Below are 24,893 nucleotides of genomic sequence, written 5' to 3'. Positions count from 1 at the left end.
TCATCTTGCCTGGGTTGCGTATGTGTGGGGCGGGTCTATCAAAAGAAGGTCCAGATTCTATTGGGGTAGAGGCGTGTTTGTTTAGGTGATTTCAAATATCAACATTGGCTTTTAAACATTGTGCACACCGCCTTTAAACAATTTTTGAAAAATGTGCATTTGGGTCTGAAGAACAAAAAAGACATGGGGGATCAAACAACATGAGGTTGAGTAAATAATGATTAACTTTTCATTTTTGGGTGAACTGTGCCTTTAATGGAACTAAAAAAATCAATAATTTACTTAATTTCACGTTGGGTGACTATAATTCTGCCAGACAGCATGGTTTTACAATAATTGGTTGGTGTTTTATTTATAAGTGAACTGTTCCCCTAACACTTTTAATTTAAAGAATGACATGAAACATGGCATGAAAAAACACAGAATTTGCAAAACCATTTAAGGAGGAAAAATATCAAGTTGTAAATTATATAAGAGATTCAACTGTTATTTCAAAAGTAGGCTGATTTTATGCAAGGTTTATAAAAGGTTAAGTTTTCACTGCTCATGTAATCTTGATTGAACCAAGAGGTTTTAGTTTGCACCCATCTGTTTCTAAATAATTAAAATAAGCAAATCAGTTTATGTAAGGCATAATGTATAGACAGCCAGTTGTTATCACAGAAATAAGAAACACCCGATAGTGTAATCCGACACGAAGCGGTGGGTTTTGTATCACACTAAAGGGGCTTATTTTGCGATAAACCCCGCTGCCTGTACATTATCCTGCTAATTACACGGCTATTTACCTGATAAGTAAGGTAAGAAATATTAAAGAGTAACTAAAACCTAAAACAAATTTTTTTAGTTAATGATCTGTAAGAATGGTGCTTTATTAGTGCTGTTCGTTGATTTTAGTAACTTTTTTGACATTTGGATATAAAGTGTTTCAATACTACAATATATGGTGTATATACGTCTGAGTGCTGCCCTCTTCAGGTTGAAAGGTGGCTACTGCAGTTGAATTTTCCTATTGGATGTTGGGTCCAAAAAATACCTTGTGATGTAAGCAGGTTCAAGCTCACCACGCCCTTGTTACGATCTCACCACACACTTGGTACGAGCTCAGTTCGTCCCCTCTATCTCCGTTGGGATCTGCCCACTTTTCTTGCATTTTTCAAATATTGCCAGTGGGTGGACCAGGGGTTTAGTAACTCTTTAAATATTGATTTAAAAATTTTATTAGCTAATTTTTTACGAATGCACACTGTTCGCGAGGAAAACTTGTTTACTTTCAGTTTTAACTCTTTCGATGCCATAGACAAGTTGTCTGTTAAATTAACAGGAAAACATTATCCTACCAATGACGAGTTTTTCCGGCAATCCGTATTTCCGCTATTATCCACCAGATGGTGCTCTTCTATCATTGCTCTGAATCTGATCTCTATCAGAAGTCTTTCACAAAAATGCAATTATCTCAGCTTTTTGCTCAAAATTTTGTATTTTTGAAGAAACCTAAACCTACCAATATTTGAGAGGTGATAAAATGAAAACAAATAAAGGTAGGATGAAATGTTTTTGAAAGCAGAGGGTCTGTTCTTTCATTTGATATATTGTATGTTTACCATATATTAATAATTATACAACAGTTCTTTCTGGTTCTCGAATCTGATTGGCTAAGAGGCGTGCAATATTCTACTGATAACGGCACAGTAACCGCTTCACCTTTCGTATCATTCCGCCACCTAGTGAATGGAGGTCCTCTAAACAGGCTCATCTCTGACTGGAAAAACTGCACACACACACACGGACACACACAAACGCGCTGTGTTGAATCACTCTCTGTGTGTCTCATTAGTTCACTAGCTTGTAAATCAGTATGTGAATCCCAGGTTATTATTCCGTCAAAGATCAGCGCTCTTGGATGTTACGTTAAACTTAATGGGAGTAATGTCTTGTCAGTCACATCGTGTGGACGATTAACACTTGGAAAGAGGAATATAAACACTCGTTTTTTTTCTGGAGCTATATTTCTTATCAGAACGCGAAAACACCGTGAAACAGCAGGTAAGCACCGCAGCTTTTAAATGTGGACATTGATCATTTACTTTATCGTGACGTGACTATTAAAACATGTTATGAGATATCGCCACTGGTATATTTATAAGCAGCATGCAAAAACATCTCTCTGACACTTATAAAAAACAGTTTTATATAGTACTGACAAGAACAAAGTTTAATAATAATAATCGAGTGCTCGTATCACGTTAAGAATAAATGAGAAAGCAATAGTAACGTTATACAAATAGTTTTATTAACTTTTACCTCGCGCCAAAACAATAACAACACAAAAGACACTAAATATGAATAAGAAAACAAGTAATATAGTTTCATCATGAGAGACCAAATACTGCTGATTTGATCAAACAAGGCCAACAGGAGAGCCAGGGAATCCCTGTCAGAGATGTAGCCCAGAGAGGGTGGTGGTCAGCGGGGCGAGTGAACACTGACGTCCGCTCATGCTTTGGTTCTCATACGTACCGAATCTCACTAAGCAAACGTTCAAACAGGCGCTATCTTTACTAATCGACTGCAGATTCAAATATAATACATATATATTCTCGACTGAACTAATCTTAAAACTACACTTTGTGACCAAGAAACAGTAATATAAAGAAACGGCTTTTCCGTCCATTGAGTTGTTATGAGATTCAAAGCAGCCGAAAGTGTTACCTGTCATTCTGGCCGCCCTCAAATCCGTGGCGGAAGAAGTAGTTCTCAAACAAAGAGGCTTTTAAAATAACTCTGTTGTTGTTTTCTAGTTTTCGTTTTTCAAACGTGTGCCGTCGAAATGTTGTATAAAAGCAATATCGCTCTTGGAGTCGTGTGATATAACTCTATAGCTCTACAGTTTGTGTTATTAGTTTTGAACGGGGAATAACAAACCTGCAAATGTCGCGACTGACCAATCAGAATCAAGCATTTTACAGAGCTGTGTAATAATTTATTATAATAAACTAAGCATTTAAAATAAGCACTAAAAAAATATTAAAAATTTAAAAAATATATTTCTATATATCTGTTTTTATTCATTTATTTTCTTTGCAACGCCATGCCAGCTACTGGCGAGCGTCGGGATCAACCATACAGAATAAAACTAAAAAATAATAATTTTGTCTAAAAAGTATAAAACTACATTTGGACTGACTTGATAAAACTTTTTTAAAAGTATCAACAGATTAAAAGCGGCTCCTCACAGCGGTTGAAGCACAATCCAGATTTTGGAAGGCTTTCTAAACATGTAAACATGTACAGAGAATGGATGTTTTAAAAAAACAACACATTAGTGTTGATTCTGGGACGACACACTAAATGCGTTGTCTCTGAATCCAGCCATCTCTGTGTTATTATTGAAACAACCCATTTTGTGTTTCATTTTAACACAAAATCAACACAAAATGACATATAATGTGTTAAAATAACACATGATGTGTTAAAAGCTTAACACAAAAAGATGTCTAAAAAATGAACACATCCTTTCTAAGAGTGCACTCAACTTTAGAGTGTTGAATCTACTAGACTAAAGTCAAGTTAAAGGTGGGGTGCATGATCTCTGAAAGCCAATGTTGACATTTGAAATCACTTAAACAAACACGCCCCTACCCCAATAGAATCTGAACCTTTTTTTTGTTAGACCCGGCCCACACATATGCAACCCAGGCAACGATGTCGGTTAGTAGACACGCCCCTTACTGCCGATTGCCTACAAGTGTGTTTTGATACTCGGCTCGATTCCCTTTTCCAAAGCGTTTTTCAAAAATTGTGCACCCGCCTTTAACTAGAATGTTTCTTGGTCTTTCAGAGCACCGTCCGATCTTAACAGAAACTAGAATTGAAATATTTAACAGGTCAATGTGTCAGATTTTATTTTTTGCTTGGATGTTTTTTTATATTTTTAAACTCCATAAGGGGTATAAATAAAAATTAGCCCGAGTAATGTATGATTAATGTGTAAGTCTTTGAATAAATAAATAAAATAAACTTTAAACTTCAAACTTTAGCTTAATCACGATATAATATTTCAGTCAGGTGGTTATGTAGTTTTTCACTGAGCTCTGATGTCACAGTTTTGAAAGGTGTTGACTGAAAATAAGGGTTTCTCACCACAGACATCGACTTTACTTCGAACCACTTGAGGATCCCCGGAAAGCGATACGCTGTGATGTAGGTGGCTCTTTCAATCCACATGGTCTGTAAAGTCAAAAGCAAAGAGTCACATTTACACAGAGGGGTTCCTACATCTGCAGCTTAATCATCTCCACTTACAAAACTAAATTACACAGAATGCACAAAAGCTTTCCGGGTTCTTCACAATAATCACATTGTTGGGACTTATAGCAATTATTTAGAGCCGGCCAGGGGTGACTTTTATTAAAAGTGTTATTCATATTCATAAGCTTAAGCATTATATTCAGGGGGAGTAGGAACAATCGTAGGAGGAACGAATTAAAGACTTTTGAAATTCCATTGCTTGTTATTATTATTAACCTTTTAAAATGCTCAAAAACTTATTCAAATACACTATTAAAATGATAATAATTGTAGGCGTTTGTAAGTGTTAAATAAATGCTTTGACCAAAAACGCCACATTCTTTGTAATTCTCAAGCAGAGAACCTTCCTCGAACCCACAACCTCCATTAAATATGCAAACTTTTGGTTAGTGGCACTTAACGTGGTTGTATGAAGCTTCAAAATTGATAAATATTAGCAATAATGGCTTATTTATATATTTCTGTAAGCAGGAACAGGATCATTTCAGGTTTTGAATCTTGTGTTAATGTCCTTAGACGCAGGGTTTGATGAAAACCATCAGTGGCTCTCACATGGGGTTTATGTAATATGTATTATATGAAGCATACTTCAAAATGATGCACGCTTGACAGCTTTTGCTGAGAGAAGCTAAAACAAGTTCGGCATACATCAGGTCAAACACTCAATGATAGGACAAAATGTACATGTCCAACTTAAAATATCAGTAGTTTATTATCTGCCAAATCAATCAGCTTTTATATAATGCTTTATACACACAGACGACATGCCCACTCAACTTTTCAAAATAAATTTTGCTTGTAATCTCAAAATCACAGAAGCATCTTTTATGTTTTATAGACAAAATATGATCAATTCTTAAGATTTTCGCTGTTTGCTTCATTCTGGACACAATTAATTTTTTTTACAGAATTTTACAAAACCAAACGCAACAGAGCTGGTGCCATCGTTGTGCTCAATCGTGGACACGTTGCAATTTGTTATCTGATAAAATGAAAAACGTCATCAGAAGCGCTCACAAAACTTTCAAAACGCACTACCGCATTGTTCATTTTACGCTAACTGTGTGCACAAAGATGATGGTTCAAAATCCATTTCTTAATGTAGTTTTTAAATTCACCCCTAGAGGGGGCACATAATCACATGTTCAAATATGATGCATACATAATAATTTTATATTAATGTTTTTATAGGCTAGTTTTTGAAAACTGTATGCGTTTAATGCAATTAAATTGAAATGTGATAATAAACTAAAAGTATCAATTACTGCATTATACTTTGATCTGCATACGTTGCATCAAATGTTTCTTTTTATTCGTTGTTTTTGCAGTATCGATCATTACAGAAAATCACAGATGTGACTGTTGAGCCAATGAATGTAACCGGTGCGCGAATTACCCATCAATATTCACGGGAGGGGGATCCCCATCTCCCTATTGTTGCAATAACCTCAATTTTCTCTCTATGCAGTAGGCCTGTAATATTTCATGGATGCAAGCCAAGACAATGAGTCTATGACAACACACACACGCACACATGTAACAAATTTTAATAATCTGATATGATATAGTATTCGTAAAGCATCACTGAGAAGGTTGCATTGGCTAAAGTTGTTTGGATGCACGTTGTTTTATAACAAGAAGAGGCAAAGTTACAAATCAGACATGTGCAACAAAATGTAATTGTGTAACAAAATTATAGTTTGTATTTAATCAAATGTAATTTTACTCTGTTTATTAATGTTTTTACTCCACATTTGTCCAATTTTTGGAGGATTTAAGATACATTTTAAATTTATATAAATAAATTAAATGTTTTATTACAAAAACAGTTTTTTCATGTAAAATTCACTTTATAAAAGACCCAAATTTCTAAATGTAATTTATGGGGAACACAGATTTTTTTTGCTTTGAAATGTTTTTTTTTTTTTTCGTTAATGATACATTATGTTTACCATCAAACGTGAAAAAGATGTTACAAAGAGAAAAGTTGAGGACCGATCCAATTCTGAATTTAACTGAAAAAGCCATTTAAAGGACGAAGTATTATAGAAGCACCATAAACTTTTTTATGCACTATATGCAAAGTTTTCTTAACTACACTTGATAGCTTCATGCAAAGAAACAATCACACATTTAAAGATATTTAAGTTCACAGAAACTCTGTAACTAATGCTGGGTACACACCAAAAGATTTGTAACATTTTATACAATTTTGCACAATTAAGGAAAATATATTTAGTATACTTATTTGATTAAACATACCTATTATATGTTCTCCTAAATGACAATTAAAAAAAAATTTTTTTTGACAAAATTTGAGACCCCTTTTAGTCTTTTATGGGTCTCCCCCTACGGACCCCCTGTATTTCACAGCCTGAATATAACTCTTCTCACCTTTTTTGTCTGTATAGTTCATAAGTATATGACGTATGTACTCATTTAACAACTAAAGGTTAATAACTATGATTATATTATAAAGTGCACATTGTATAATGCATGACGTCCCCGTTTATACAAATGCCGGATGAATCTGAACTCACCGCAAACTCATTCTCTGGATCTTTCTCTCCTTTCCTGAAGGGTCTGGAATACTGGAACTTTTCCACCTCGTTCGTCCGGTAGTAACTACAGTAAAGACAGGGTGTGAGTCAGATCAATGCGAGACATTTGAATCATGACAGGTGAGTTGATGCGTACTTGATCATCTGTTCAGGAAGGCCCTTGTCTTTGAACGATGCAGGTAAGTTGAGAACAGGCTTTACTGTGAAACACTGAATATCTGCAGAGGACCTATTAAGGAAAGCTTAATTTTGTCTTCATTTACAGCGAGCACCACAAAAATAACAAAGTCGTCACTTTTTAATATTAACAAAACATCTAAAAAACAAAATCAAGGTTATTTTTAGTGGATGTATGAAGTTTACACAGATGTCTTGCAGAGGAACCACATGTGTTATGCATCAACTACAGTATAAACATGTCTGAAAATCACAATGTGTCTTAAGGTTTTGTCTTAATTGTGAACACAATCACTATTGTTGAATCAAACTTGATGTACAGGGTTTACAGTTGCTGTATTTCTTTAACACAATCACTTGCAATAATGCAACTCGCATTGATATTTACTTTTCTAATGCAATGAAATTAATTTGTATGAGTTGCATGAATGTCCTAACATATATATACACACACACACACACACACACACACACACCTAAAGGATTATTAAGAACACCTGTTCAATTTCTCATTAATGCAATTATCTAATCAACCAATCACATGGCAGTTGCTTCAATGTATTTAAGGGTGTGGTCCTGGTCAAGACAATCTCCTGAACTCCAAACTGAATGTCAGAATGGGAAAGAAAGGTGATTTAAGCAATTTTGAGCGTACCACGGTTGTTGGTGCCAGACGGGGCGGTCTGAGTATTTCACAATCTGCTCAGTTACTGGGAGTTTCACGCACAACCATTTCTAGAAAGAATGGTGTGAAAAGGGAAAAAATCCAGTATGCGTCAGTCCTGTGGGCGAAAATGCCTTGTTGATGCTAGAGGTCAGAGGAGAATGGGCCGACTGATTTAAGCTGATAGAAGAGCAACTTTGACTGAAATAACCACTCGTTACAACTGAGGTATGCAGCAAAGCATTTGTGAAGCCACAACACACACAACCTTGAGGCGGATGGGATACAACAGCAGAAGACCCCACCAGGTACCACTCATCTCCACTACAAATAGGAAAGAGAGGCTACAATTTGCACGAGCTCTCCAAAATTGGACAGTTGAAGACTGGAAAAGTGTTGCCTGGTCTGATGAGTCTCGATTTCTGTTGAGACATTCAGATGATAGAGTCAGAATTTGGCTTAAACATAATGAGAACATGGATACATCATGCCTTGTTACCACTGTGCAGGGTGCTGGTGGTGGTGTAATAGTGTGGAGGATGTTTTCTTGGCACACTTTAGGCCCCTTAGTGCCAATTGGGCATCATTTAAATGCCACGACCTACCTGAGCATTGTTTCTGACCATGTCCATCCCTTTATGACAACCATGTACCCATCCTCTGATGACGACTTCCAGCAGGATAATGCACCATGTCACAAAGCTCAAATAATTTCAAATTGGTTTCTCAAACATGACAATGAGTTAACTGTACTAAAATGGCCCCCACAGTCACCAGATCTCAACCCAAAAGAGCATCTTTGGGATGTGGTGGAACGGGAGCTTCGTGTCCTGGATGTGCATCCCACAAATCTCCATCAACTGCAAGATGCTATCCTATCAATATGGGCCAACATATCTAAAGAATGCTTTCATCAGCACCTTGTTGAATCAATGCCACATAGAATTAAGGCAGTTCTGAAGGCGAAAGGGGGTCAAACACAGTATTAGTATGGTGTTCCTAATAATCCTTTAGGTGAGTGTGTGTGTGTGTGTGTGTGTGTGTGTGTGTGTGTGTGTGTGTGTATATATATATTTATATATAGTTATATATTTATTTATATATATATATATATATATGTATGTAACCAAAAATTAAGTAATTAAGTAATAAAAAGTATATAGTATTAAGATTCTGTTATATGGATGGTTTAAAGAGAAAAGGATACGCTGACCAGTTGAGTTACAGATGTTGTCACCAGGGGCCGACGTGCTGGTCATCTTCATCGCGTTGGGAAACTGAGACATCAGCTTCAAACTAAAGTCCTCCAGCCACTCGTACTCTTTACCACGGTAAATGAACATTTTGTTCTGTTTTGCACAAAGTAAGTTAAACAAATTATTTTTTACAGTCAACAGGTGATTGATCTTATAATGAAAACGTTATTTCCTTATTCAAGTAATTTGTATAGCTTGTTATCTTGACAAACAGAAGCAATACTAACTTTAGAGAGGGTTTAATTTCATTAGATTTCTAAGGGGCTCTTCAAAAATCTAAAAGTGTTGTCTCCGAATATCCAAACCCCTGGCTATGAAATCAGAAGTATTATTTTCTTGTTAAAACTCAATTACTCTGAGAGCTCTATGGGGGAAGCAATAATGAAAATATCCGTTTTCCTCTGGCGTTGTTTGATGCTCAAATGCCAGACAGCACGCCGGCCCCGCCTGCATGTTTATGTCTGTTTAATCTACAGTTTGCGATTTTGCACCACATAAACAACTGAAAATTAGACTTTATTGCACCGGATAATTCCCAAACTTGCCATTTGAAGCTCGCATCTTTTATTCTGGTGCCATTAAAGCCATTAAGAGTGGCAAAATTGGGCTACAGTGGCCCAATTTACTCACCCTAAGAAAAGATGGGAAACCCTGGCCATAATATCCAACAGCGAAATACTCCGGCTGAGGTCTCATAGCGTGCATGATATTCTCGTAATACTGCGCCTGCTGTTTCTGTGAACAAAATCAAACATCACATTTACATTTAACGGTCAACGGACTAAAGTAACACTTCAGAAAATGCACTAGCAGAATATTTAAACTGTGAATCAGAACAGATGCTCCAAAAATATAAACATTTTTAGGGGCAGTTTCCTGTACAGGGTTTACATTAATTCAGGCCTTAGTTATTAGGTCGTTTAAGTAGTTTTTGCAAACATACCTAACAAAAAAAATAGTGGTGTGCATTTTAAGACAAAACAATGACACGGATATATGCAAGATGTTTTTAAATTAAGATGTTTTCAAACATGCATTTTAATCTGGGACTAGGATAAGCCCTGTCTGAAAAACCGCCCCTTAATGTCTTCTAAGGGTCTTCATATTTATATCTTCATATTTACTTTTATGCATTTGGGAGATGCTTTTATCTAAACTAACATTTTACAATAAAGTTGTATTTGTTAGTAACAACAATCAATACTTTAACTTAATTTATTAATCTTAGTTTGTTTTAATTTCAGCAATACATTCATAAAAATAAAAGTTGTAACTGTTAACATGAGTTAATAATGCACAATGGACTATTGAACATTAACGATTGTATTGGCATTTACTAACATTAATAAATGCTAAAAAAATAAATAGTTCATTTTTAGTTTGTGTTAGCTAATGCATTTACTACACTGTAAAAGTAAAAGTTGGATCAACTTTAAAAATTACTTTAATTGGTAATGTAAAATAATTGGTAATAAAAAATACAGTTTAATAAACTAACATTTTCTTACTTTGAGTTAAATTTAAGATGAAAAACTTTTTAAAAATTACTTCAATTAGTAACGCCTAAAATGTAAATATTTTCAACTTAAATTTTCACTTAAACTTTTTGGTGTTACCAATTGAATTTTTTTTTTTTTGAATACGTTTTTATTTTTCAAGTTGATTAGTTAAGTATTACATTAACAAATAAAACCATATTGTAAAGTATTCCACCATTTTATCAGTGATACCCAAGACAGTGCTCACAATGTTTCAGCAACAGGAACACATTTATGATAAGTTTGTTTGAGAAACAGACAAAAATTATAGCTTTCGTATGGAGTCGCATAGATAACTTCAGCAAGTGTATTAGGGGTGTAAATCATCACTGATATCACGATTCGATTACAATTATTGTGTAAACTATTCAATTTAATATCTCAATGCATCGCAATGCAATTGCATTGCATTCTTAATTTTTAACATTACTGCACAGGTAAGTCTGTCTACTTTACACTTTTACTGTTGCGGCTCTTTCTCATCTTTCTTGTCAAAGCATTAAAACTATGCTCCAGTTCTTTCTGTTTTTTGATAAAGCGCTTTTCACTTGGAGATGCAATGTGGCATCTTTAACATTTCGAGTGTGCACTTTACATCTCAAATATCTTTCAATTGCAGTCCAAGTTAAAAAATATAAAATGCACCAAAAATATTTAAAAAACGCAAGAGAGAGAGACGTGTGTGCGCACAGTTTTTTTTTAAATGATTAATTGTTTTATGCATCAACGCAGTAATTCACAGTAGTTCACATCAGCATTGTGATGCATCATAAAAACGATTATATTCAACAGCCCTAATATGTATGAATTTATTTTTTAAAGCACAAATGTGAAAACAATATCAGGATCAAGTGTCATTGGCAAAATTGGTACTTATTTTTGTGTCCTTTAAAATCAGTTAATGATAAGGAGGACGCAGTTAATAAACGGCACGTTTAATTCGCTGCAGGACACAGAATAATTGGAAGAAGAGTAACAGTGAAGTTCTGAATTTTAATTGAAGTTAGATGCCAAGTGAGAACTTCAGTGAACTAAACCGAGAGAAGATCGTGTCACAGCTTCAGCAGTTGTTATCTTAAATGTTGTAAATGTTTCCTTCCTCTTCTTCCCTCTGCATTTTATTTCCTGAGCGGAGTGACGAATGCTACCCAGTAGACATGGCTATAGATTACCAATCCACTACATAAATAAATATTCATCGTGTGCATCGAGACGAGCCCGGGGTTTGTCTTTTATTTTGGCTGAAGCTCAAGGTTTTCTTTTCTGCTTGTCAACGTGTTACCTTCAGATCACACTGAGAAATTTGATCACGTCTGTCTTACCAGCAGCTGGCTGAGCTCTAGGAAATCGAACATTTGGTTCTCGTGAAGTTTAACAAGCTGTTTGGCCATCTCAATGGCCTTCTCCCATATCTGAGGGCGGGAGACAAAACAAACAGACAATAATATAAGACGACACATCTGCTACAGTATATCAGCTGTGCATATTGTAACTTGTTCGCAGCCCAAAGGGCAGAAAGTTACGTTATTAATAGACAACAATGTTGTGTTACACCTGTAACAGCAGAACAGCTTACATATTTTGCCCTTGTCCAAATAACACATGATCTCCTGAAACAGTCTTTCCTTCAGCTCTTGTTGTGTCCAGCCCTGAGTGCCGTCCCGTGGGATCAGGTGGGGCGCACAAGGCTTGTCTGACCACTAGAGAGATAGAAAAATCAGTCATGTTAATCTCACTTAATGTTCCTGCATCTTGAGATATTTGAGCTACTTACACAAGGTCACCGCTCGGGACCGTATTACTCTTAAATCAGTCCTTCCAGAAAAATGCATGTTTTTTTTGTGATTGTTGCGGACAAAAATCCTTGATCTTGCGGCACGTTTTCTTAAAAAATGCGATGGAATATGCGAGAGATTTATGCGATGAAATTGCGGGAGCTTGCAACAGTTGCGGGAGCTTGCAAAAGTTGCGGGAGCGGGAGCTTGCAAAAGTTGCGGGAGCGGGAGCTTGCAAAAGTTGCGGGAGCTTGCAAAAGTTGCGGGAGCGGGAGCTTGCAAAAGTTGCGGGAGCGGGAGCTTGCAAAAGTTGCGGGAGCTTGCACAAGTTGCGGGAGCGGGAGCTTGCAAAAGTTGCGGGAGCGGGAGCTTGCAAAAGTTGCGGGAGCGGGAGCTTGCAAAAGTTGCGGGAGCGGGAGCTTGCAAAAGTTGCGGGAGCGGGAGCTTGCAAAAGTTGCGGGAGCGGGAGCTTGCAAAAGTTGCGGGAGCGGGAGCTTGCAAAAGTTGCGGGAGCGGGAGCTTGCAAAAGTTGCGGGAGCGGGAGCTTGCAAAAGTTGCGGGAGCGGGAACTTGCAAAAGTTGCGGGAGCGGGAACTTGCAAAAGTTGCGGGAGCGGGAACTTGCAAAAGTTGCGGGAGCGGGAACTTGCAAAAGTTGCGGGAGCGGGAACTTGCAAAAGTTGCGGGAGCGGGAACTTGCAAACGTTGCGGGAACTTGCAAAAGTCGCATTCCCATGGCAACAGAGGACATGGCTGTGTTTGTGTGAAGTAAATGCAACATTTTTCTACTAAGATGAAATGTGACTTTTTGCAATTAAAATGCAGGGTTTATGAAATCATGCAAGCCCAGCATATTTTGCACGTGGAAATCTGCAATTTATGCGGCGAAAGTGCGGTATATTTGAAAAATGTGGCCCCCGCATAAATAAGCGGACTTTGGCTGATTATGCATTGAATCATGCGATCGCATAATCGCGTTTTTCTGGAGGGACTGTTTAAATGGCCTTCTTCGCACTGCAGAAAAAAAGTTGGAGAACCACTGCACAACCATAAGCCATATTATGTAAACATGTCCTGTTAACGCTTCCTGTAAATATTCGATCGTGACTTCTTACAAATGGAAAGTCACAATGACATGATGTCACTAAATGAAGATGTCTGAGTAGATGATCTACTTCTTTCAAATTTTGCATTTCATCTGGAGTATAACATTTACACATAATCCACAATAATTTTCGGTTTTTAGCACCAAAATGCATGCTGTGATATATATAATAATTTTATGATAATTTATATGTATAAATATCTTGCACAATAAATGTTTATTTGGTTATACCAATTTTCTGTTTGTCTCTTATTTCCTGTAATAACATAACATGTGTTATATCGGCCACATTGCTTTCTAAACATCAGCATCCGACAATAAAAACCCATATCAGTCGACCACTAAAGGTCGAAGTATAGTCCATATTTTGCGTGTACCTGAGGGTCCGCGTACAGTCCACATGACGCATTTTTTTGTCATCAGAAGAGTGCACGTGTACTATACGCCCACTTCCTTTAGTTTTGAAACCCTGCATATATGTACACGTACGTAAAAAACAGACTACACTCCCAGCTTTATTGTCAACAAATGTGATGGTATTGCATTTATGAGCAGAATGCTGTAAAGCACTCAAAAAGTGGAGTGACGACTACATTAACGGCATTATATACTTGATCTAAATCAGAGTGACAAACATAGCTGGTTGTGTAAGCATATACTACAGCCAATGCCGAGCACTGAAAACACTCCCACTTTAGTAGAATATTAATATCTGGGGGAGTGACAGGTTTTGTTTGTTTAATAGTAAGATTTGGTAAAAAACTACAGACATTTGATTCGTTTTGTTTTTTAAAGCAGATGACAGAGCGAAAAAAATTAATGAAACCAGAAAAGCAATAACATAGATGTCATGCAAATCGAATCTATCAATAGGCACAAATATCTGGCTGAAATGACACTGGCTTATTTAAATGTGTTTCATGAAGATAATATTGCATTGCAGATGCAGACCTCCAGAAGCTCAGCGTGCAGCAGGAGCGTGTACGCCGCCTCGGTGTAGTTCTCACAGTCTAGATGAAGGTCACGCAGCTTGTACAAATAGCTACAAACAGACACCAAAATATAAAGATGATTATTCATGCATGAGCCACAAACCAGCCAATATATTTCATTATCCGACACGCTTACCGGATATAAATGTCCTCTCTTTTTTTCTCTTTGTAAAAGTTCTGTGGAAGTGAGAGATAAGAGTGTGAGATAAGGATAAGAGTGTGAATTTATTTTTACGTAAGTCCTTAAGCAAATACTCTGTAAGGTTTTTCACACTTGAAATAGTAAACCCCAGGGGTCTCATTTAAAACTCAATGTACATGCCAGAAATTAAGCTCTGTTTTTCCATAGGCCTAATAAAGGGTGCAACAAACTGTAATAAAGACAAATTTAACCTTTTAGCAAAAGGAAAAAACACCAACATTCAAAAAATGCATGATAAAAAGGTGTCATAGCTCTGCAATCAAAAAATGTGGTTATAATGGAAGTCAATGGGGCAAAAACAGCCACTAACAATAAATGAGGGAGTAAAAAAAATAAAAACTGATGCTACACAAAAACTAAAAATGCTTCAAAGCCAATGTTTTTGCCAATCTTTGACATGTCCAAGGTAAACAAAAATCCAGTTTACAATCACTTTTTATATTGAAAATCTGTCATTTTGTGTGTGTTTTCCCCAAATCAATGACACCTCTTATAACCTTGGAAATTAAAGAGTTAAAATCATGACATTTTTGTGAAGACTTGGTAATTTTGATCAGTACTGAGGTTGATTAACAGATTTATAAAAAAATAGGAAAAAATATTCATCTGATACATTTTTATAGCCGTTAAATTTAGTGGATGTTTTCATCCACGAAAGGGTAGTAAATTTGCACACGGTATGTCGTTAAGTTTTTGAAAATTTTCAAAGCATTTTCTTAAAATATATGTAAATATAAGATTTGTCACCAAAAATCATTCAATTTGCTAAAACTGAGGTTTTTACGTTTTTATGGCAATCCATATTTCCACTATTATCCACTAAGTGGTGCTCTTACCTAACTTATAAAACACTAAGGGGCTGTCCACACGGAGACGCGTATCACCGTATATGTATAAATTTGTTATCGTATTGGCGTTTCATCCACACGGATCCGGCGTTTTGGGAGACTGAATCCGCTATTTTTTGAAACCGGGTCCTAAAGTGGATAAATCTGAAACCGACACCCTTGCGGTTTCGTCTGTACAGCCAATCCGTATATTTTGTGAAGCGAAAACGTCATCACGTCACGTGTCGGAAGCGTCACACGTAACAGCAACAACAATAACGGGGGACTACATGATTGTGTTCGTGCTACAGAAGCTACTAAAGCCTACTAGCTTTATTACAGCAAAATCTATTGCTTCTATGCAATTGTGGTGAACAACAAGCGATAATGGAACACCATACGTTGGTTATGCGCATGCTCAAAGTCTTCTTCTCCGTGTATAGTGTATATCTGTGGCAGAATTACAGCGTCCCATACTGGTCCGGCATATATACTACACCACTTTCAGTCGGTTTCAATGGTTTCGTGTTTACGGATGATTTTTTTAGAGCAAGGAAAAAAAATTATCGGATAAGGGATGCACCGGCTTCGTGTGGGATGTGAAGCATCCACTGATCCAAAAGCAGTAAAAACTGTGTATGATTTGATCATCATTCTGAATCTGATCTCTAGCAAAAGTCCTTTACAAAAATGCTATTATTGTTTTTGAAGAAGCCTACCCATATATGACAGGTAATGAAAAGAAAACAAACGAAGATAGGATGAAAAGTTTTGGTTTTTTTTTAAAGCAGAGGGTCTGTTATTTTATTTGATATATTGTATGTTTATATATTTATAGAATAAAATGTTCTGAAAGGCATTGAAGCTTTGTAAAAATCATAAAAATGCTGCTACTGGCAACTTTTTAAAAATGTTGGCGAGAAAGAGTTCCCCAAGGGTTAAGAGATAACCCTGGGTTTTCATAATCTGACATTTCACACTGTGCATTCTTAACCCCTAGATGAACAGTTTCATTTGCATATTTGCAGTGTCAACACTTATAATTGGATAAAAAGTGATGTTAAACAGACTAAATAAAAATTTTAATAATCACTTGACCCACGCTTTCGCATCAGTGACAGGTCGCAATGTAAATCTCTCTTGGCTGTTTTAACCCTTTTGAGATGTCATTTTTACTCCAATTAAGGTGTTTTTAGTTCACAGATGGTGATTTAATTAAAATAAAAATCCACCTAGTGAATCAACAATAAAATAAAAACAGATCTCTGTGATCTGTGATCAACAAAAATATGTAGCTCCGTAGTTAGTGCGCTGACATAAAGCACCACTGTGTTTACGGCGACCAAGGTTGGATTTTCATCTCTGAGGTCCTTTGCCGATCCTGCTCCGCTATCTCCACCCAACACTTTCTTGCCTATTCTTCACTATATTGTCTAAAAAACCACAAAAACATAAAAATAAATCTCCCCTTTCACTCCACGTATCTCACCTCACTTATCAGTGGTACAGCCCAATTCAATACAAATAAAAATGACCTGTCTATGACTTAAAGTCTGATTAAATCTACATACACAGTATGACATGAAAACAGAAGATATGGAAGATATACTACAGCTGTATAACTGAAGCAGGACATTCACGACAACTGAGTAGCCAATTGGAGACTGGAGAGACTCTGTATAAGACAATAACTGTTTGAAGGGCGCTCCAGCTTTATGGAAGAGTGCAACAGAGAAAGCTTGGCTACAATTTGCCAGAAGGCACGTCTGAGTCTCTGAAGCCAGATGGGAGGTTTTATGGTCTGATGAGACCAAAACAGAGCTGTTTGTCTGAAGCAGGACACGCAATGTTTGTGAGGGTAAACCGAATGCACCAAAATACACGGACTCGGGCACCTGCGGCTTGTGAAATTTGTTTTCCACAAATACCAATGCCAGGCAAGAGTGTCACTAAGGGGGGGAAAGGTAGTGCAATTCTAAGGGCTCACGCACTATTGGGGCACCCAAAGATACTTTTTATTAGTAGTAAAATGGGAGTGGTAGGGGCCCAAACTCAGATTCTATCAAGGGGCCCAAAATTGCAAATGGAGTACATGATGCCAAGCATAAAACTACATGAACAAAAGCAAATATCTCAATGGGATGGGGAATTTATGGGTGATCTGGATGTACACGCATGATCCGCAGATAACAAATGTGTGTTGTGCATTGAAGACTGAGGTGCAAAGGGGCTGCTGACAAAAATGCATCCATTTATAGGATAGTTCATCCTCATCATTTTTTTCTCCTGTTGAACACAAAAGAAGATATTTTGTTAAGTGATGGTAACCACTAGCAGTGGCACGGTTCGCAAAACCCACGATTTGGTTCATATCACGGTTTTTCGGTTCTGTACGGTTCTTGTTGTTGTTTTTCTTAATCGTTAACACGTTTACTTCAGCATATGATATATAGCTTAATTATCCACAATTTAGGATACAGTATTAACAAAATTTTTATATCATAATCATGCACAAACTGAATTTGACTTGATGTTAAGCACATTATTGGGACCATCTCTGAGGAAAGCTAGGTGAGATTTTGATACAGCAAGAGAGAAGACATTGATGACATGCTTTTCATTTATTTGGCAAAAAAGGAGAATGTGTATTGCCATCTCTACAGGAATGTATGTGCCTTTTAAGCACACAAAGATTGAACTTGAAGCACACAAAAATTACACTGAAGAATTAACTTGCATTTATCAAACTGCCTGCTTCAGGCTATGTCCACACGAAGCCGGTGCATTCCCTATCCGATCATTTTTCTTCCTTGCTCTAAAAAAAAAATTCGTAAACACGAAACCACTGAAACCGACTGAAAGTGGTGTAGTATATATGCCGGACCAGTATGGGGCGCTGTAATTCTGCCACAGATATACACTATGCGCGTAACCAACGTATGGTGTTGTCCATTATCGCTTGTTGGTCACCACAATTGCATAGAAGCAATAGATTTTGCTGTAATAAAGCTAGTAGGCTTTAGTAGCTTCTGTAGCACGAACACAATCACGTAGTCCGCCGTTATTGTTGTTGCTGTTACGTGTGACGCTTCCGACACGTGATGTGAGGACGTTTTCGCTTCACAAAATATACGGATTGGCTGTACAGACGAAACCGCAAGGGTGTCGGTTTCAGATTTATCCACTTTAGGACCCAGATTCAAAAAATTGTGGATTCAGTCTCCCAAAACGCCGGATCCGTGTGGATGAAACGCCAATACGATACTAAAAATTATACGTATACAGTGATACGCGTCTCCGTGTGGACAGCCCCTCAGTGTAGTTTTAAGCCTTGTTTATAATCGATGTGTCCATGCGAGCGCGAGGGTGCGCGTGGCAAAAATTACGTGAAGTGGGCGGTAGTCCGCGCCGAGTGTGCAAGACCCCAAATTTTGCAACCCAAGAAGCATGAGTTCCAGACGAATCTGGCCGAGCATGACGTCTCATCATGCCAGCATCCAGTCTGTGCGTCGAGTATAACCTCTCCAAACGGACAAGCTGTTCACGCAGCCAACGTGTGCAAGTATGCAAGGATTCAGGTAACATACGGGCACAACGCTACAATGCGCATGCATCGAATCGTGCGACACACACACGCTCTAAACCGAGACAAGCGAGCTGAACGGTTCGGATGTTTTTTCATGTACCGTGCCACCCCTAGTAACCACAGAGTTTATGGTACCCACTGACTTCAATAGTAGGAAAAGCATATACAATGGAAGTCAATGAGTACTGTGTCCTTACCATCATTTATCAAAATATCTTCTTTGTATCTTCTTTTGTGTTCAAGAGAATAAAAAAAAACTCATACAGGTTTATAACAACATGGGAGAAAGTAAATGATGACACCATTTTTAGTTTTTAGTTTAAAGGATGAACACTAATGTAAACTATTTTTGCATTATGAAATTTTTGCGTTATGTCTCCGACACTTTTATCAGCGCAAACAATGAATTTATAGACCACCTCTTGGGTTTTAAGAAGGGTGAGCATGGTAAGAGAAAGCAATCGCACCAGGACGTTGACAGTGCAGATCATGCGAAGTTCAGGGCTCTCGTCATGGGTGATGGTGCGATAGGCCATCAGATTTTCCAGCAGACTGCTCAGCAACAAAGCCAAAGCTTCACCCGACTGAGAGAGGTAGCGATGCCTCCGACAGTGCTCCAGTAACCTGAACACACACAGGAGTCCAAATAAATCACAGGAGTAGAAGCACTAAAGACAAATAAAAGTCAAATTAACTCGGGCAAATGTTCAAACGTGCCTATGTCATATCTTTAGCAATGCATGATTCAAAATTAGTGGAAAATTATGGAGCAAATTCACTACAAAGAAAGCGAAAAACATGTTATTCACTAACCACTAACTAGGCACTAAAACAGCATAGATAGTCACCGAGCTAGCTTGAGCATTTTAGTGTTTTTTCGTTTCATAACTCAGATACAATGATAGCAACGTATTCACCTTCATAAATGCATTACTGTAATAATTTTCTGTAAAGCTGCTTTGCAACAATGCACATTTTGAAAATCGGCATAGGTTTAACGTAAATGAATCTCGTATTTATATATGTGAGAAAGAAAGAGGGAGGCATCACATGGATCTTACGTCTTCTCCAGCAGAAGCTTGTATTGTTCATCTCCCCGTCCTCCCTCGACCTCCTGGTCCAGTTTTGTGATAAGCTCATTCTCAAACATCTGAAAGGCACGTACACACTCCATCAAATTTTGGCCTACATTCAATTGACGGAGAAAATGACAGACATGTTCCCAACAGATTTGTTTACAAGCGACAACAGATGATGATGTTTTTCCTAGAAATTCTGAGCTGTTTACTCAGATTTGGCACGATACTAACAGTAACTTAACCTTAAAGTTACTTTGCAATCACTAGCCGCAAATTCAAACCAAATATATATTGAAAATTTTTGTCTTTGTTTACAAAGTCTTTAATCTTCCAAATTTGAGGCAAAAAAAATCTAATAATGTCTCCAACAGGGGGCATTAGGAGGCAGTGTCCCCAAATCGTATGGCCCTTGGGTGAACTTATTATTAGGGCTGGGTATCGATTCAGATGTTCCAGATCGATTCGATTTCGATTCACAAGCTATCAAGTCGATTCAATTTCGATTCTTGGATCGGTTTACGATTCTCGGATACTCGGTTTTCGATTCAACTCAATGAATATAGATTTAATACAAATAATATATTTCTAAAAAAGAACAGTGAACATAAGTTTACAAGTGGGTAATTAATAAAATGTATATTAAACTCTTTTATTTTAGGTACACTTATTAAAACAGAACCCATCTCTAATTTTCAAATACATACAATTATGTTAAATACAATAAAATTTTAATGCAAGATGAAAAATGTATGCTGAAAAAAGTCAGAACAGTCACATTCCAGGTTATTTCATTTAAAGGTGCAGTGTGTACATTTTAGCGGCATCTACTGGTGAGATTGCGAACTGCAACCAACAGCTTAGTCCATGGCTGACCCCTCGCTTTTGAAACACATAGAGAAGCTACGGTAGCCGCCACCAGACAAACATGTCAGGAGACAACTTAGTAAAAAAATTGTCCTTTAAGGGCTTCTGTAGAAAAATGGCAGCACAAAATGGCGACTTCCATGTAAGGGGACCCTCGATGTATGTAGATAAAACGTCTCATTCTAAGGTAATAAACACATAACGGTTCATTATGAAAGGTCTTTATACACCCCTAATAATATAGATTTGTATATTATTTTGCATTTCTGTCAAAAGATCCTTCTAAAAATTACACACTGCACCTTTAAAAAGACAAATCGATTCGTGGCCTTTGAAAATCGCGTTTAACAAACAAAAACCGATTAATTGAAAAAAAGATTTTTTTTGCACACAAACATAAATTGCAAATCAATGTTATTATTGGTTTTTATTTATAATAACAGTTTCATATTATTTCTCTAGACTTTAATTTAATAAAACTGTGGCGCTCACAGGCTGTCAAATGCGACTTGCTGGACTGTGCCATAATCATAACGTTACTGGTTATTTAAAAAATAGGGATGTTCTTCTCGATAGTTTTGTTCTGACTTCCTGTTTCAGTAAGAATGATGTCATCACATCAAATAATGCTGCTATCACTTCAGTGGGCCTTTAAAGAAATTATGAAGCCAAATTTACTATGATTCCTGTGCAAATCAAACGCTCACCATCTGAAAGGTGTGCTTGCCACTGAAATTGTGTTCACATTGCATCATGTCGAAGAAGATGGGGATGGTGGCCTTCCTCAACTCGGGCTCTGGAACTAAAGTCGCCTCCAAAATGGGACCAACCATCGCAGGGATAAACTTCATTTTATGTGGACCTGAAAATGACACGAATGTCCAATTATGTTGAAAAACTCGACAAATATTTCTTCAGAACACTAATGAATAAAAAATTTTCCATGCACTTAACGTGACTTTTGCACTAGCCAATAAAGAAAAACAGAACTGGAGTGATGTTCTGTACAAAACCATTTTTAACCACACATCTTAGCACATTCTGTACAATTACTCTACACTCCAACACGACTGTAATTGTGGTCACTGTCTGCAAAAGATAAGAGGCAGAGGAAATGTCTTTTACCAAGATTATACCACATATCTGCCAGCTTGAAGCCGATGCTCTTCCGCATATCACCGTACCTGTGCATACAGTATGGCTATTAAATTGTCAAACATGAAAACATAAAGGGCATAAATTGCCCCTAACCAACATTTACATATTAGCAAAATGACCCAGAGGTCCTGCACTTACTTGTTGAGAATCTTGTTTCGTTTCTCAAGAGAAAAAGACTCCAGCTGCAATGACTTATGGGTAAGGAAAGCAACAATTAGATGAAAGTAGTTGTTCCAGAGCTGACGAGAAAAGACAGAGAGAAAACAACAAGCAGAAAATAGATTTTAAAATTATAAACACCAGAATGAAAAAACAACATTCGGTTACTCTGGCAAAGTCTTCTCCCATCACTTGGACAAATAAAAGCACAAAAAAAAGATATTTCTGTTTGTTTTCATGAAATGCATAATGAAAATGTAATTTAATTTAGATTTAGAAATGTGTAATGTGTAATACAATCTGTCCTTTCGCATCACCTTTCTGCATTGGCTACAGTCCACAGATGGCGATGACAACAGTCAGACAATTAGCTTCTATTGATGTATAGCAATGTGATTGCTTTTTTAATTGACCGGGGTCTTACGGGTGAAACACTACTCTGTCTGGATGCAAGGGCATTGGATGAATGGTAACTAAGCAACAGAAATATTCAATGCAAGACTGCTTCCCAAAAATTTCACCAAATGTATGCAAAAAAAGCTAATGCATCTTTGTAAAGCAATGAAGATCTAGCAATCAGACCGAATGGATCATGTTATTATTTTTCATTAAAGGAATAGTCTACTCATTTTCAATATTAAACTATGTTATTACCTTAACTAAGAAGAGTTGATACATCCCTCTATCATCTTAGTGTGTGCACGTAAGCGCTGGAGCGCGCTGCGACACTTCGATAGCATTTAGCTTAGCCCCATTCATTTAGATAAATCAGAGATAAAGTTAGAAGTGTCCAAACACATCAACGTTTTTCCTATTTAAGACGAGTAGTTATACAAGCAAGTTTGATGGTAAAAAGTAAAACGTAGCGCTTTTCTAAGCGGATTTAAAAGAGGAACTATATTTTATGGCGTAATAGCACTTTTGGGAGTACTTCGACTCGGCGCAGTAACACCCTCCCTCTCCCATTATGAGAGGAAGAAGGGGAGCGGACTTTTTAGGCGAGTCCAAGTACTCCCAAAAGTGCTATTACGCCATAAAATATAGTTCCTCTTTTAAATCCGCTTAGAAAAGCGCTACGTTTTATTTTGTACCACCAAACTTGCTCGTATAACTATTCGTCTTAAATAGGAAAACCGTTGATGTGTTTGGTCACTTCTAACTTTATCTCTGATTGGTACCATTGAATGAATGGGGCTAAGCTAAATGCTATCGAAGTGTCGCAGCGCGCTCCAGCGCTTACGTGCACGCACACAGATGATAGAGGGATGTATCAACAATTCTTAGTTAAGGTAATAACATAGTTTAATATTGAACTATTCCTTTAATGGCGGGGTGCATGATCTCTGAAAGCCAATGTTGACATTTGAAATCACCTAAACAAACACGCCTCTACCCCAATAGAATCTGGACCTTCTTTTGATAGACCCCCCCCCACACACACACACAAACGCAGCCCAGGTAACAATGTTGTTTAGTACACATGAACCTTACTGATGATTGGCTACAAGTGTGTTTTGGTACTCAGCCTGACTTACTTTTCCAAAGTGTTTTTTCAAAAATCATGCACCCCACCTTTAATTGACTTCTCTTCTACTTTTCATAAACGTGACCCGTCCTGGCAAAATATGTCGGATTGAGCAAATTTTCAAAAATGATTTATTTATATTTTGACATTCTCTATTAGAAAATCTTTAAAACGATGTATAATATGATGGAATCTGAAAAAAAAATGACAGAGCTACACCTGTTTAAAGTTGACAGAGTTAAAGACAAAAGCAAAATTCCTGCATGCATTCCTTCAAATCCCTGTTAAAACTAATAGATTTAGCACACACAAATTCTAAAACAATATTTATAGAAAATATATATGTTCAACTTTTTTTCTATCTTTTATTGTTTGATTGACATTGAGGTACAGCTTTAAGATCTACTGTAATGCAAGGATCTAATATAATGTTACACATCAGATATTTTTTAAACTGTTATTCTGTGTATATATCGGGGTCACGTGCTACCGTGTCTGTGCATCCTTCAGAACTGTCAGTCAGCGCGAGGAAGACCATTTTCATGTCTTATCTCTCTTAATAACTCTTTCAACATCAAGCAAGTCCTGCATTTTATTTTCTAATTCCTGCATGTTTTAAAGCCGAAATCAAAATGTCAGACATCCATGTGGATGCACACATCTTTGTATCAGATTAAGCATTTAGGATGGTACACCTTTTAGAAATAGACAAATAAAGATAATTTTAGATGTTTAATGACTATTTAGAGCAGTGGTTCTCAAACTGGGGTCCGGGACCCCCAGGGGGGCCGCGAGATGGTGCCAGGGGGGCCCCAGTTTTGTGACATTTTTATAAAATGCATTAATTTATCATGAATTCTGTGAAATTAAACCTAAAAAAAAATAAGGCAGCACTACTTTGTATAATTTAAGGTTTTGTTTAATTAAAATGCAAGTTTTAGAACTGTTTTTTGTCATAAATTTTCTTTGGGGGGGCCGCGAAGGAATGCACCTTACACAAAGGGGGCCGCACACTGAAAAAGTTTGAGAACCACTGATTTAGAGCATTGAGATCGCTAGACGAGGGCTTAATGAACATATTTTTATGAAAACCTTAATTCTGAACAAAATTGACA

The 24,893-nt window shown here is 37.1% G+C and overlaps 1 protein-coding gene across 3 annotated transcripts in view; it reads right to left on the bottom strand.

The window, feature by feature from the left end:
• Window positions 1–24,893, bottom strand: part of dock5 (dedicator of cytokinesis 5) — a 98,954-nt gene that overhangs the window by 17,414 nt on the left and 56,647 nt on the right. For 2 of the 3 annotated variants that reach the window (XM_073868123.1, XM_073868124.1), the window contains 14 exons: window positions 22,233–22,333; window positions 22,062–22,120; window positions 21,654–21,798; window positions 20,055–20,150; window positions 19,461–19,617; window positions 14,515–14,555; window positions 14,338–14,428; window positions 12,088–12,207; window positions 11,830–11,919; window positions 9,600–9,704; window positions 8,921–9,062; window positions 7,009–7,090; window positions 6,852–6,936; window positions 4,144–4,230 (listed from right to left, as the gene is read on the bottom strand). In XM_073868123.1, the coding sequence (XP_073724224.1) occupies window positions 4,144–4,230; window positions 6,852–6,936; window positions 7,009–7,090; window positions 8,921–9,062; window positions 9,600–9,704; window positions 11,830–11,919; window positions 12,088–12,207; window positions 14,338–14,428; window positions 14,515–14,555; window positions 19,461–19,617; window positions 20,055–20,150; window positions 21,654–21,798; window positions 22,062–22,120; window positions 22,233–22,333 (1,401 nt within the window). Of the gene's footprint in view, window positions 1–4,143; window positions 4,231–6,851; window positions 6,937–7,008; window positions 7,091–8,920; window positions 9,063–9,599; window positions 9,705–11,829; window positions 11,920–12,087; window positions 12,208–14,337; window positions 14,429–14,514; window positions 14,556–19,460; window positions 19,618–20,054; window positions 20,151–21,653; window positions 21,799–22,061; window positions 22,121–22,232; window positions 22,334–24,893 lie in introns of those variants that run through there. The other variant, XM_073868125.1, reaches the window with a different exon arrangement.

This window comes from Misgurnus anguillicaudatus, chromosome 5 (assembly GCF_027580225.2).
Source record: "Misgurnus anguillicaudatus chromosome 5, ASM2758022v2, whole genome shotgun sequence".
NCBI lineage: Eukaryota > Metazoa > Chordata > Actinopteri > Cypriniformes > Cobitidae > Misgurnus > Misgurnus anguillicaudatus.
The sequence above is the reverse complement of the archived record's forward strand: the minus strand, read 5'-3'. Positions and strand labels throughout refer to the sequence as shown.